The sequence below is a fragment of the Belonocnema kinseyi genome, chromosome 7 (genome assembly GCF_010883055.1).
Source record: "Belonocnema kinseyi isolate 2016_QV_RU_SX_M_011 chromosome 7, B_treatae_v1, whole genome shotgun sequence".
In the NCBI taxonomy this organism is placed as follows: Eukaryota; Metazoa; Arthropoda; class Insecta; order Hymenoptera; family Cynipidae; genus Belonocnema; species Belonocnema kinseyi.
In genome coordinates this window covers 111,763,637-111,778,062 of record NC_046663.1, presented here as the reverse complement: position 1 = coordinate 111,778,062, position 14,426 = coordinate 111,763,637, and the positions used below count along the sequence as shown (strand labels likewise).

Here is a 14,426-nt window from a genome sequence, read left to right as displayed (position 1 = left end):
CCCAAACCCTCATTAATCGAAGTTTTGTTGGTCACTGAGGTAGGTATTTAATTTAGAAGTTGAAAAAGGTAAGGCTGATGTTTCGACCGTATGTGCTACGTTTAAATCATAAAAATAAAATTGGAAATGAGTAAATTCAGTTTTTGGAAAACCGGCAGATGTTGCAGTAAAATGTTTAATAACAAAGTTTTTTAAAGAATGCGTTTTTTTTAAATAGACAATGAAACTGAGTCTGTTTTAATATCAATGCATGTTATGAATTGTAATAATATACATTTATTTAAATGATATACAAGTTGAGGTACAAATTCAAGTGCGAAGCACGAGATACGTGATGAGAATGTATTCGTTAGCGCCAAAGGAGCTTTAACAAAAAATAAGTCACTATCACCAAATCACTGTTATCGATGTTTTGACTTTTAGTTTAAAAAAATCTGTGCACAAGTGTAAAGAATATACAAAGACCGAGCGCGGAGCGCGAGGTAAATACATTATAGAGTGCGGAGCGGGAGATAAATACATTAAGGAGCGCGAAGCGCGAGAATCAACAGTCGCGCGCCCTAGGCGCGCTAAACCAGTGTACACATTCAAACGCTATTCAGTGTACGCCTTCAAACAGTGTACCCATTATTTGAATTTCTATATAACGAGAATTTTCGTTTGCTGCCGCTTCGAGCGCCAACAGTCATATCGGGTACGCTGGCGAATACGCTGGCGACGATTGTTCATGTAAGTAAGGGACGCTGAATACAGTGTCCCTTACGTGCGCGGAGAAAAATGGATGTTCAAACGTAACATCTAGATGATCAGGGTTAACATATTTTATGTTTAACTATAGGACAACGATCTAGATGTTCAAATTTAGCATCTGTAGTTATTGAAAAGTTATGTCAAATAACGACTATAAATATATTTGAGGAGTTTCCTTATTGATGGAGATTTAAGCAATTACTTTATAACTTATTTGTTCATTTTAAATTAACTTTAATGTTCATGCATGAACGAAAAACAGATAAAGGGTATAAAATGTCAATCAGATGATACATTCAGTCAAGTTGAGGTTATGTTCAATATTTTTAATTCAAAATAAAAACAGAGGTTAGTAATCGGAGAACGAATGCTCTGTAATCTGTATGTAAAATTCTATCTATTTTAAGTTACTTATACTTAAATTTTACTTTAAATTTATAATCATTTTGCCAAATTAGTCAGAGTCAACCTGGTAATAAGCGTTAAATTCAGAAGAATTAGGAACTTGTATTCCTATGAATACGCGATTTTTCCTCCGTCTAAAAATCCTCCAAAACGGGAAAAGAAAAACTGTAAAACCTATTCCTTTCAATCAACTTTCTAAGATTTAACGGAAGCATTTATTTAACCTAATTTTTATTATTAAATCGTTTTATGACTAAGAAATTAGGAAAATATTCAAATTTATATTTATTTATATATTAATAATTTATTTCAACGTGTTAAATAAAGTATTAATGTATTAATGTAAAATATGTGAATTAAACTAATTTTAACTCTAGAGAGGCAGACTTAAATTGATGAATATGAACACTTTTGCGGAATACAAGACATCTCTGTGAGGTGAGCCTATCGGTATACAATTAGAATAAATTAAATATATTGAGAACACGTTCTCATTTGGGGAATAGGAAACTATGCGAAGGTCACTATGGAAATAGAAATTAATAAGTTTCGAAAATATCATATTTTTATAATGAAATTTTATACAGATGGAAAAATCGCGCATTCAAAGTAATAGAATAATCTTCACTTTCACGCTGAACTCTGAAAATATTGATTTTTCTCTATTCATCTCTTATTAACGGGAATATAACCTGAAACTTAAGATCATTGTTCCCTCGTTTGGATAGAAAAAAGTCGTAATCCCAACGATTATTTTTAGGAATTTTTTATTCTTTTTTTATTTTTGTGATCATTTGAAGTAAAATATACGATTTGTGCGACTAATTTCGTCATTTTCTAAGTGAAAAACAACGTTAATATAACAAAATTAAACAAAATTATCGTTGGGGGAGGATTTTTATATGTAGAAAAAGTTTACCAAGTTTGAAAAGGATCGATTCAGTAATTTTTGTAAAATCGCTGGAACGGACTTTTAAAAATTGGTTTCGAGAAAAACTCGTTTAAAGTTTTAAACATTGAAAAAGTGAAGATAAAAATTAATTTTTTTAAAGATTTCTGCTCCTTCTTTTTTCCATTACACTGTGCACACTTCACAATTGTAGAAAGTGTAGTGAAAATTAATAAAAATTCTATTATTTCATAGTATTTTTCATTATCTTCGGGCACGTTCCTATATTTTCAAGCGCAGCTGCGGTCTATGAGGAGGGTCGGCTTTAAATCTAAAACTTCAACAGTTCTGCTCCGATTGACTTAAAATGTTGACACAATATTTTAAAAATATTTTACTATAAAAAAAAAAATTTTGCAAGTGCTTATTCCCCATTGCCCCCTTAAGAATAGCTAATTTTTATTCTTTGGAAATGTTGCAAAACTGTCATATTCCATAATTGTAATATTCAAAATATATAGCCGTCAAATACAGGGTTGGCCATATTCGACGAAAAGATTTGGCAACACTGTAACTTTTGATTTGAGTAATGACGTAGCGCGTTTGAAGCATCAGTCTAAGGAGATTTTTGCCATGGAGCAGTACACTACACGCAAACGCTCTCAGATTGTTGAAATTTACATTCAACAAAACAAGTCAATTGTGAAAACTCAACGTGCATGAAGAAAAATAAATAAAGTGAAAACTGCGCCTTCTGCGACTACATTGTATCGTTTGTATGAAAGATTTTCATCAGGTGAGACACTTACTAATCCCAAGCGTCCAAATAAAAAGTGACCAAGGCGATCGGATGAAAATATCGCAGTCGTACGGGCCAGTGTTCTGAAGACTCCATGCACGTTGAGTTTTCACAATTGACTTGTTTTGTTGAATGTAAATTTCAACAGTCTGAGAGCGTTCGCGTGGAGTGTACTGCTCCATGGAAAAAATCTCCTTAGACTGATGCTTCAGACGCGCTACGTCATTACTTGATCTGTCATCTCTGTCAAAAGTTACAGTGTTGCCAAATATTTTCGTCGAATATAGCCAACCCTGTATAGTCGTGACATTACAGTGCACGATGCGCATGCGCTCGGACGATTTAAGCATCTGAATGTGTTTTAGTTTAACATAACAATATTTTCATGCCTAACATCTACAAAAAATAGTAGATGTTTGGCATGAATATCAGCATGATAAGTGCTACAATCGTACGCTTTGAATATCTCTATTTAAACATCCATTTTTCTCCAATTATGATTTGTTGTATTTCGACGCTACGCTCGAGCTCTTCGACAAAGGCATCGTCCGCAAGTCACTTTGTGTTCTTTTTGCCCTGTATTTTTTACTTTTCGCAATTAGCTAAAATTAGCAAGTCCATTTTCTAATATAAATTGTTGTAAAAATCAATTCTTTACTGCAAAGCATGAAAAGAATATCATTTTAACCCAAACAGTTTAGCTTAATTATTCAAAATTGTATTCGATGTTTAGAGTTCTTTGGGCAAACAGCTTTTCTCGATTTTCCCAGTTCGAGTGAGACTGGACTTACGTATTTTTTTAGTTTGGATGACAGTATGCTGCTATGCAAATACTTACACATTTATGCCCTTTGACGCCTAGCACCAAAAATATTAGGTCTATCATCTACATTTTTTGCTGCAAGAAGTGTTTCGCGTGTCTAATAATGCGAGGAAAAAAATGTGAATCCTGCAGTGAAAATCTTAGAGAGTCAGTACGTTTAGGAAATCAGTTTCAATGAGATAAGTCAATTTAAAAATAGGGCATTCCATTTGATATATAAGCGCACTACCGAAAACATATGTTTTTCGATTTCGTTCAAGTTTCGCTAAATTGTAGTAATATAGGACTCTATTATAGGTAGTTGGTTCAATTAGGTGTCTAGACTATTTTTCAAGAAAATTGCATTGCTTCAATTTATCGTTTACTGACCTAAATAGCTATAATAGACATTTAAAGATATTCTAAGATATTATTAACGCTATTCAACGCTATTCAAGAAATACTAAGCTCTTTTTTAATACGCATTTTATCAAAATCGGCGTTGATAAGTGTTTTGAGATATTTGGAGTTTAAGTTTCAAAAACTATAGAAAAAACATATATTTTTCCGAAATGGTTACCACCGTCGTAAAATGTTGTGAAATTTCTTCTCAAATTCATTAGTTGCAAATATAATTTAGTGGTTTATACTTTTGAAACTTCCTCTCTCTGCAGCTTGTGTATGCTCATACGCATAAATTGCCAGTGAATAATAATGAAAAATAACGAGGAATTCAGGAAAGTGATATAAAGATGTTAAAGAAAAAAATGTTAAGGTAAGTATCGTGAATTGAAGCGCAGAAATATAGCTCTTAAAAATAAAGTTCGTGATTGTGAATCAAGAACTCACTATTTTTGAACAAGGAAAGAACCAAAAATATTCCTCTATTCAAAATAAAACACACATCTTCTGAAAATTCTAGACAAAAAAGAAGTTAACATAGCAGGCATTGTCATTATGTCTGTAAGAAAACTGCGCAAACAGGAGAGCTCAAGAGCCAATATTCATATCACAGTAAATCCCAGAGATATTATTTATCTGTAGTTGGATAAAGACGTTGCAAACAATTGACAACTACAATTATCCGACGATAGATAATGTTTATCTGCCTCGTGATAAAAATTATCTGGCTTCGGATAAATTTAATTTTCAATTGTTTGTAGCGTTGTTATCCAACTTCATATAAATAATATCTCTGGGATTTACTATGATCGTTTGCAATTGTGGATTGTACATCGAGTCTTTTTGAAATGGCAAAGAACTTCGGCTATATGAAACTTGGATTTTCAAATGATTTAACGGAAGAGCTGCGAGATAACAGACGATACGAGCACAAAATGCTAAAAGAATATAAGCAGTTTTTTAAAATCAAGGAAAAATTGCAGTCGTTAAAGGTTTCTCGAATAATCATGAACAATGGCAGCTATGACCTCGCTGAAATACGGAAATATCTCAACAATGTATAGTAAGATAAGTTTGAAAATGTAAGCAGCTATCATATTTGTAGCGACGACTCCTGTAGCTCAAAAATCTTCTCGATTAGCCACAAGAGAAGACAAACTCAAGAAGTGAAAACCACATTAGAAAAGAAGTAAGAAAATCCTAACAATAAATAACTCGAAAATATTATCAGTCGTTTCCTTCAACCTACTTCTTTCACACTATCACAATTATCTCCAAAAGGCAAATAAACCACTAAAAATGCATAGCGACTCTACAAATGATGTTCGCCAAAAATTCTTTTCTGATAAGCCAGAGGGTGGAATAATCTCTCGGATTTCCTCTTGATTATGGAAACCCACGATATAATTTGCGTTAGTGAAACGTGGCTTATAACATCCCCATTTAACGAGACTCTACCACAAACCGCAAGACTCAATGTTATCTACATATAAAAAACAAAGACGGGGAAAAAAGGAAGAGCATATATGGTAGATTACTCATTGCATTTAATTCATGTGGATATAAAGTTGAAAAACTATGTACTTGTGATGAATGTATAATTTTCATTAAATTACGACGTAAATAATTTAATATTATCAAAGGGCGTGTATAAATCAACCCAGTTTCTGATATTGATCGTTTCCTGATTGAGTCAAATAAGATAATAAATTTTATTGCATTCAAACTCAATAATATTGCTATGTGTGTAGGTGGGGACGCGTTAATTGCAGAGTCTCAGATTTGAACAAACTCTCTAACAAAATAGCCCCTGATAATGTATAAATGTTTTTAGCAAAGGAATCGACTTGGACGCGAATTATATAAGCGAGAAAAATTTGATGGATTGCATTGAAGGTATAACAAATGCATTATATTAAGCAGTATAGAACAAATAGTGAATCTAATCTATAATGACTGTACATAGAATTACCTTCCGATCGTACTTACAGTAAATAATGCATTGAGCTCAAGGACGCCTCACGAAATAGCCTTTCAGAAAATCCATCAGTTAATGAAATAGCTAATAATTTAACTCAGACTATCGCCAAAAATTCCAAAAAATGGAAATGATCCCAGGTGGAAATGTCGGTAGTGGCCCGGAGTTCGCCACCGGCGCAGTATTGGCCCAGTAGTGCCCACCAGTACAGACAGGCGGTATTTTTCCCAGTACTGGCTAACGGTTGACTGCACGATCGGGGCAGTACTGTGCTAATGGTGTAAAATTAGAACTTTAAAAAAATAAGGACAAAAGTGAACCAAATTTTTCTGAAAAAAATTTAAAAAATGTAAATTTCTAGTTATTTTCAAGAAAAATAATCAAGGATTTAAAAAATTAACATCTAATATTATTGTGCAAAATGGCTGAATGACCTAAAATGATTAAAAACAAAAAATGACACTTAAGTAAAAAAAACTTATCAGTTAACTTGAAACATTTTAAGTTCTACTTTATAAACAATTATACGATTTAAATAAATACGCCAGAATAGTAACTAATCAGCACAAAGACTTGAGAACCAACCAACGCTGTTTTTCCTGACCGATACAAAATTTCATTGTGTCCGTAAACGCAAAAGACATCTGTGACGAATGTAACTTCAGAGGTGATGATATAGATGTATAAAAACAATTTGCTTATTCTAGTTATAAGTAGTGTAAAGTCTGAAAATTAGTAGATAAAAAAATGTTGTCAGAGTGGCCTAAGTGAGGAAGAAATCTCGAATTTTAACGAGAGTAGGACATCTGATTTTTAATGCAGGGATACGGCTGAAAGGTTCTTCAAATATGCGCAAAAATTCAACTTTTAAAGAAATAGTTTACGCTGACTTAAGGGTATGTGATCCTTAGAAAATTGTCGATTTTACCAGTTTTAGGTTCCCCCGGCCTTTTTTCTAGAATAATAAATACTTTGTCTTGAAAATTTGGGAAATGATAGCGCACATTCTAATAGACGTCCCCACATACTTTTTTTGTAGGTTAATTAAAAAAAGTTTTAATTTTGCAAAATGTGATTAATTTGCATAGCGCTTAGGAATTAGTATCGATTTTTTCAGTGTTAGATTCCCCCGGCTTTTTTCCTAGGATAAGAAATATTTTGTCGTCTAATTCTGGGAAATGATAGCTAACATGTTAACGGTGTCCCTGCACACTTTTTTTGTGTTTATTTTTCAAAAAATTTTGATTTTGCTAACAACGTGTGTATATTTCGAGGTTATGTGTGTTACAATTCTCCCGAGCGTTACTTTCAAACTACACAATATTTTTGGCCAAAAATTTTGGACTTACAAATAAAACTAATCTCCCGGAACTAACCTTTGTTTGCAGGCAATTAAAAAAGTTTATTTCATCGACAATTTTTAAACTATCGGAAAGGCAGAGATGGAAAACGACGTAACCTCAAAATAATGCATAAAATTTTTATTTAGCACAATAAATTTTTTTTGTTATTATCCCTCAAAAAAGAGTCCTGGGACGTCCATCATGATATTTTATAACATCTCCGAATTCAGTTTTAAAAAATTTTCATTTTTGTGGAAAAAAAGTCGGGGGAACTATATCCGATTGACCACACGACGAAGTATCACATGCCCTTAATTCTTTAGAGAAGAGTCGCGCATGTCCACAGGTGCTGGCTCACAAATTTCGTCTGCAGAAGATGCAGGAACACACAGTGACCCAGACACAATTATTGGAGTGAAATACACAGAAAAAAAAGCAAATCCGAAATCTGCTGCGCACCCATATTTTAAACCGGACTTTTATAAATCGTCAGAATATGGAAAACGGGCATTATTATCACCAATAACTATTTTTCAGCATTTTTTCGGTTTGGGGATAACCGCCGGCATTTTAGTACGCCAGTGGTTTGCCGGCGCTGCCTCAGTACTGGCAGTCAGTACTGCGCCAGTGCTGGAACGCCAGTACCATCAAGAATTTCAAGACAGTACTGGAATAGTCCTGGATCAGTACAGTCAGCCAGTACTGGAACACCGGCAGGCTGTACTGGGCCAATACTGGACAGGTGGTGTACTTCTACCTGGGATGCGTATATTAAGCGGACAAAGAAGAAAAACGCTCAGATTTTTCATTTGACGCTAACTTTCATCGACAAAAAACTCTTTTACCTTCTGGAAAGTAATAAATAGTCATCAATTTAGACCCATTTCTGAGGACTGCATTGATTTTGAGCGGTGCGGTGGTATGCTTACCTCCAATAAATCTATCCTCCTCGTGACTACCTTGTTTCCCCTTTGTATCTTCTGGATGTTTCGGACGCATGTAAGAACCCAACTTTTGATTCTCACGTAACTAAAGAAACTTTATAAAGTCTTTAAAAATATAAGACACATAAAAGTTCAGGTCCTGGCGTAATTTCATAGGAATTTCTTAAAACTGTTCCTATCAACTGGATTGAATATCTGAGTTCCCCTCTCAATAACATTTTAGAAAAGGAGGAAATACCAGACTCATGGACAGAAATATATACAGAAATGTTGCATAAAAATGGAGGCATGTATGACGTAATTAACACTTCCCTACATGAGTTTTGCGAATAAGGTGGCACCTAGTGTTTCCGAATGGATTTTTCGTGTTGAACCATTTTTTCCAAATTTTATCTTATTCGCTTGAAACTTGTTACTCGGGAGGCAACCAAACTGTATATTCGTGATCAGCGACCCTTAAAACCTTTAAGAGCACTGCCCATTTTATTATGCCTAGGCGTGGGTGTCAGTATGTTAAAATATTTTCTGTTTTCATTTTCTTCTTCCAGCCCTAGGCACAAACACCCCCCGCCCACTCTAAGGGCGCATGCGATTAATTGAACATAGGGCTCATTGGAAAGGGCTTGTTTCAGCCTTTCATTTCGGATATTAGCGAAGTTTGTAGCACGTCATGGTTAAGCTCTACAATTTTTCAAAAATGGTTAAGAACGCCGTTTTTAGGCGTTTCACCCCTATTTTATCAAAAACCTGACGTGATTTTTTTGTTGAGCCCAGAAGTTTTTTAACTCAAATTCGTGTTCACCACGAAAAATCCATTTGGAAACACTAGGTGCCACCTTATTCACATAACGAAAATTAAAATGTGCAGGGCAGTGAATTAAAGACTGATTTCTCCTGGAGAGTCCCGTTCGCGAGCAGATCTGGAAATTTTGGCACTATACATACTATTCAATACTATAAACTATATTACTTCGCAGTACTTATCCTATCCTTTCAAATAACCCAACAAAATATTCTGTCTAAAGGATATTTTTTTATAAAAACCACACCAGAGATAGCTCAGGTTTATATATATATAACTAATCTTCCTATAACCTCTTTGTATAGACTTATGTCTTATAACAACTAAACTATTCTATTTTAGTGATTTCTCCATTTCAGGCTTTTCAATCAAATGAACTTAAGTTTTTCACGATAGTTTTGCGATTTATTTTGTGATAAGCCTTGGAAAAGATCGCAACCGATAATTTAACGAATTCTGTAATATCCCTAACAGTTGTTCTCAATTGTCAGTTTTTGTTTTTTCATACTTCGTGTAATAATGAAAAATGAATTTTCTGTGTGTATAACTTTATTATTTGGACATTTTGAGCGGGAGTTTTTGTGATTTTAGCTATTTCAAGACTATGTTAAAAAATCACGTTTCTTTTTTCAAATTTAAAAATGGCGTGGAAAGGGATGGTTTTTTTCGAAATTTTCGGGTCAGATTCTGAAAGAGGACACTTAAGAATACCCGCCAATAAATTTTCAGATCTTTTCCAGCATAATTAACAAAGTAGTCGGTACTTAAAGTTGACGCACAAAAACGGACAAATTGGGTCAATAAGGGTTAAAGCTAAATTTCTTTAAAATTTATTATAAAAAGTTACTAAATTGTGTAATTAAAATCAATTTAACTAAAATAATTAATTGAGGATTTAAAATATTACAAATTTCAATTTTGATGAGTCCCTAACGTACTTTCCCAATTTGTACCCCGACATGTTTTGGAGAGATTGCAGATTTAGATTATTTAGCTTTTTATATTTAAATGCGGAAACGATGTGTTCTATTTGAAATAAATGAGTAATATGATCAAGTGCTACAGTATTGAGACGTGTACATCAATTTTGAGTTTTGACATTAGTCTTTCCTTTTGAAGATAAAAATACAAAATATCAGTGTCCTAAGCGTACCGACTCTCACCCAATGGTTCAGTCCTTGCAAAGCGATCCAAATAGAATTCTCATTTTACTTCATACATATTAGAGTTACATATTTTTTAAATCATTAGGGCCGATTCCTGCATTGAATCAAATTTTTATTCCAGGTGAAAAATTGTTTAATTTCAATAGCTTTTATTTGAGACGTTTTTTTCAAATGCTGGGGTTCGAATAAAAAAAACACACCTTATACAAAAACTATTTGAATTAGCCAATGTTCTACTCCGAATAATGATTTAATTGAAAAGAGGACTAAGCCCTGATTATCTAGAAAAGATGTATTTCTAGTATTTATGGGGTAAAATGAGAAAATCCAGTTTTCAGGTTGGGTCTTGATTCCAATACCCTTACGTCGAAAAAGGATCTGGAAAACAATATCCATATTGTTTACTTGATTCTAATTCATTGAAAATAGCAAGGAATTTATTCTAAGTGCAAGTGCATTGAAACATATAAGACTTAATTTTAAATTGTCGAAAAAAGAAGTCGTGGTGAATAATACAGTTGTCGAGAATCATTCTGTAAACAAATTGTATAATTGACCTATTTTGGTCAGAAAGAATCCCTATAAACAACCGCTACAAATCACAAGCAGACTAACCCGCCTGATCCTGGAAATTAGTATATAATCAAATGAGCAAGTTTATGAAGCAGAATTTAATCATTTTAAGCAAAAAAGCCATTAAACTCGCTATTCCTAACGTTAGGTGGGCTGGCCTTCTTGTAGTTTGGTAGGGGTGTTTTCTAGTATTTAAGTACGTAAGAGGTTAGGTGGATAGGTGGTTCACCTGTTAGAGGTGTGAAATTCCATCATTTTATAAAAAATGAACTATTAAATGTTTTGTTGCCATGGTTAGGTTGGTTAGCCTGCTTGTGCTTTGGTAAGGGTTGTCTACAGGGGCTATGGGATTAGGGATATGTTTTCAAATGCATAAGGTTGTTTAGGGGTAGATAATTACAAGAGTAAATTTATGAAGTAGAATTAAATTATTTTAAGAAAAATAAGCGATTCAACTCATTATTCCCATGGCTAAGTGGGTTAGCCTGCTTGTGGTTTGGTAGGGGCGGTTTCTACCCCTGAAAATCAGTTGGGCAGATATAATAAAAACACGGGTCTAGTATTTTTGAATGTTCGACCACTCTGCCAAGTTTCATTGAAATTAGTGGGTGACAGTTGGGTAGGGTTACTGTTTTCACATGCAATTTCGTATTATTAAATATTATATTGTTTATACGAGTTTTTTGGGAAGCTCAATTTATCGTAGTTCAGCACAACGCTTGTATTTTCGACATCTGGGTATTTTGGTATATTGGGCCACCTATCATGATCAGTATTTTATGTGTTAAGTATTAACTTAACTTCGGGGCCATTGAAAACATACATAACACCTGTAAAGGGGGGTGGGGTCCCCGAGTGTTAGACTAATGTTATACTTACACACACTTAGTATAGACAAAGCGTTACGAAGGGGGGGGGGGGGGTCAGGAAAAAGCGTTACCTATTTTTTGAACGGCCGCTAACCAATAATATACAGTTATTCCAATAAATACTGGCGAGTTTTGACTCATTAAGTTGATGAGACATACATCCCTAGATTCCCAGTGAAATTGCACTAGTAATTAGTAAGTTTGAAAAATATCGCTAAAGTTAAGATTTTTCTTCATTGAATTCAGAGTGAATATCATTTTTCCCTGAATCACTATTTACCCTATGTTTTTTCTGTTGACCATCTTAAATCTATGAACTTGTATTCATTCATATAATAATATCATATGTTATTTTATATTTATTATGTACAAACCTAAATTTATTTGTCGCCATCTCTCCCAATTCATAAAACTTAATTTCCTCCGAGAAGACATCGAGGGGTACGTTAACTGGACGGCGAAGTCTTCCACCACTCTGGTAGTAATAGAGAATTGCATCGAACGAGGGTCGATTTCGATCGAAGAAATATTCATTGCGAAGCGGGTCGAAATAACGGATCCGCCTTGCGGGGTCGCCAAGCAGTGTATCCGGAAATTGGTTCAACGTACGCAGTTGCGTCTCAAACCTTAGTCCGCTCACCTGTCACAAAAATGACAATCAATATATTAGAATTTTACCTTCCCTGTTGTTTATCTTCCAATTTCATATAAAATAATCGCCGTTTATAGCCGCCACTCTAATTGTAGCCGTATTTATATAAGGGCTAAGTTTAAACGTACGGACCTGTAAAACAGAAGGGGGCATGGGTTGTTTCCGAACGTATAGAAACTACCTTCTATTAAATTATTCCCAGGCTTGAAGAAATCTACATGAAATTCATTTTTATTATTTATAAAACTCAATACCCTTATGTCTAAAAAAATTTTATGGCAATAAAAAGGGTTCTATTTCTTAATTTCAATGGCCAAGTCACAAATCTCAAATATATATATATATATTTGTGTGTGTGTGTGTGTGTGCGTGTGTGTGTGTGTGTGTGTAACTATCGCGAAATGTAAATTTTTTTGAAGCATGTTTTCATCAATTTAAACCAAAAAATGTTCAAGAAATGTTATTACAGTAGTAATCCCTGGACTATATGATTTTAATATTCGGAGCTGAAACATTTACATTATATATCAACCAAGAGTTGGCATTTTTACATACTCACAAAATTTTTTTCTATCATTTGGCAGATAAATACTTCTACTAACTCTTCTGGGCTCTTAAGCTACACTTAAAGGTTCAACAATTTAGTTTTTTCTTTGCGTAAAAATAATAGATTCGTTAACAAGTTATATTGCTCTTTTTGTTCTTTTCTTACGTTTAAGTTGTTATTAAATGACTGAAGCAGATATGCAAGACATCAAACATACAGAATTCATTTAAAAACTACTCCAAAAATTATAATGAAACACCTCTTAGGGAAAGATCAAATATTACGCAATACAATTTTATTTCTATCGTTGTGTCCTTTTTAACTTTGCGGAAATTTTATTCTCTTCTTTATTTAAATGAGAGAAAAAAATATTACGTGATATGTGAACGATTAATTACAGTGATTTTAATTAATATTGCTTATATTAATTTTACACGAAAAAGTACTTTTCTACTGACACAATAACCCAAAAAATTTGTATCAGAACAAGTTTGAGAAATAATAGGGGTTAAGACCTTCAAAAATCACGTTTCGGAACATTTTTTTAAAATTCTTAGCATACAAAACGATTTCTTGCAAGATGTCTGCATTGACGCATGTAATCAGTAAAGGCTTCTCGTTTAATCACTGATGTTAAGCTACGCTTGATTTGGTTATTATCGGATGGAATTCTTCTTCTTGTAAGCTCATATCACTCTGTAACTCATGCTAATTATTTGTACAGTATATACCTTGAATATTTTTAATACGCGTAACTTACAAAATTTCACAAAATACTTCAAAAATCTATAGGTGTTTGAAATTAAATTTCACACTTACTTACACTAGTCATAAAAATGGGAACAATATGTTCACGAAATGATATGTGTAATTTCCGACATAGTTTTTCGTAGTGAATGCGAAAGTGACCTCCATTTTTTTCACAAATCGCCCTTCAATCTCGTCAATAAGTGAGCGTAAGAATTTGTTGTTTTGAATCTAATTAATACCTTACATCTTTGATAGCTCAAACGATTCTCAAAATAATATCACATAAATATATCCTAAAAATGCGCAAAAATGACGTTTTCTAGAACTCGTAAGGAGGTAGGTAGATTTGTAAATTTCTCTTTTTTAGTGTGGCTATTAAATCGCAGATTATTTCAGATATTCAAAATTACAAGATTAGCAAAACCAAAATTTGAGCCCCTAATAAGTGGAATTTTACCATCCTAAGTATAGGATTTCTTGCCAATTTGAGGTACATTTGTTAAAATCAGGTGATACCTGGAATCATGTAACTGATCTTATGTAAAATATATATCAGATTAATACAAAATAATAATAGTCTTCTCTAAAAAATTGAATAATGTTTGTTTTTCAGTTGTCAAATGAGATCTATACAAAATATAAGACCACCCTATTCTATATTATATATATTTATTTATACAGAATAATAAAAAATATATATTGCCGATATGATTTAGCAGGTACGTCGTTTCGGTTGTATATACTTACTAGTGTTT

The 14,426-nt window shown here is 33.3% G+C and overlaps 1 protein-coding gene across 2 annotated transcripts in view; it reads right to left on the bottom strand.

Moving 5' to 3' along the window:
• The window catches only part of LOC117177293 (potassium voltage-gated channel protein Shaker), a 547,777-nt gene that overhangs the window by 108,576 nt on the left and 424,775 nt on the right, over positions 1-14,426 (bottom strand). For both annotated transcript variants that reach the window (XM_033367887.1, XM_033367888.1), the window contains exon 3: positions 12,097-12,362. In XM_033367887.1, coding sequence (XP_033223778.1) covers positions 12,097-12,362 — 266 coding nt within the window. The remainder of the gene's footprint in view (positions 1-12,096; positions 12,363-14,426) is intronic.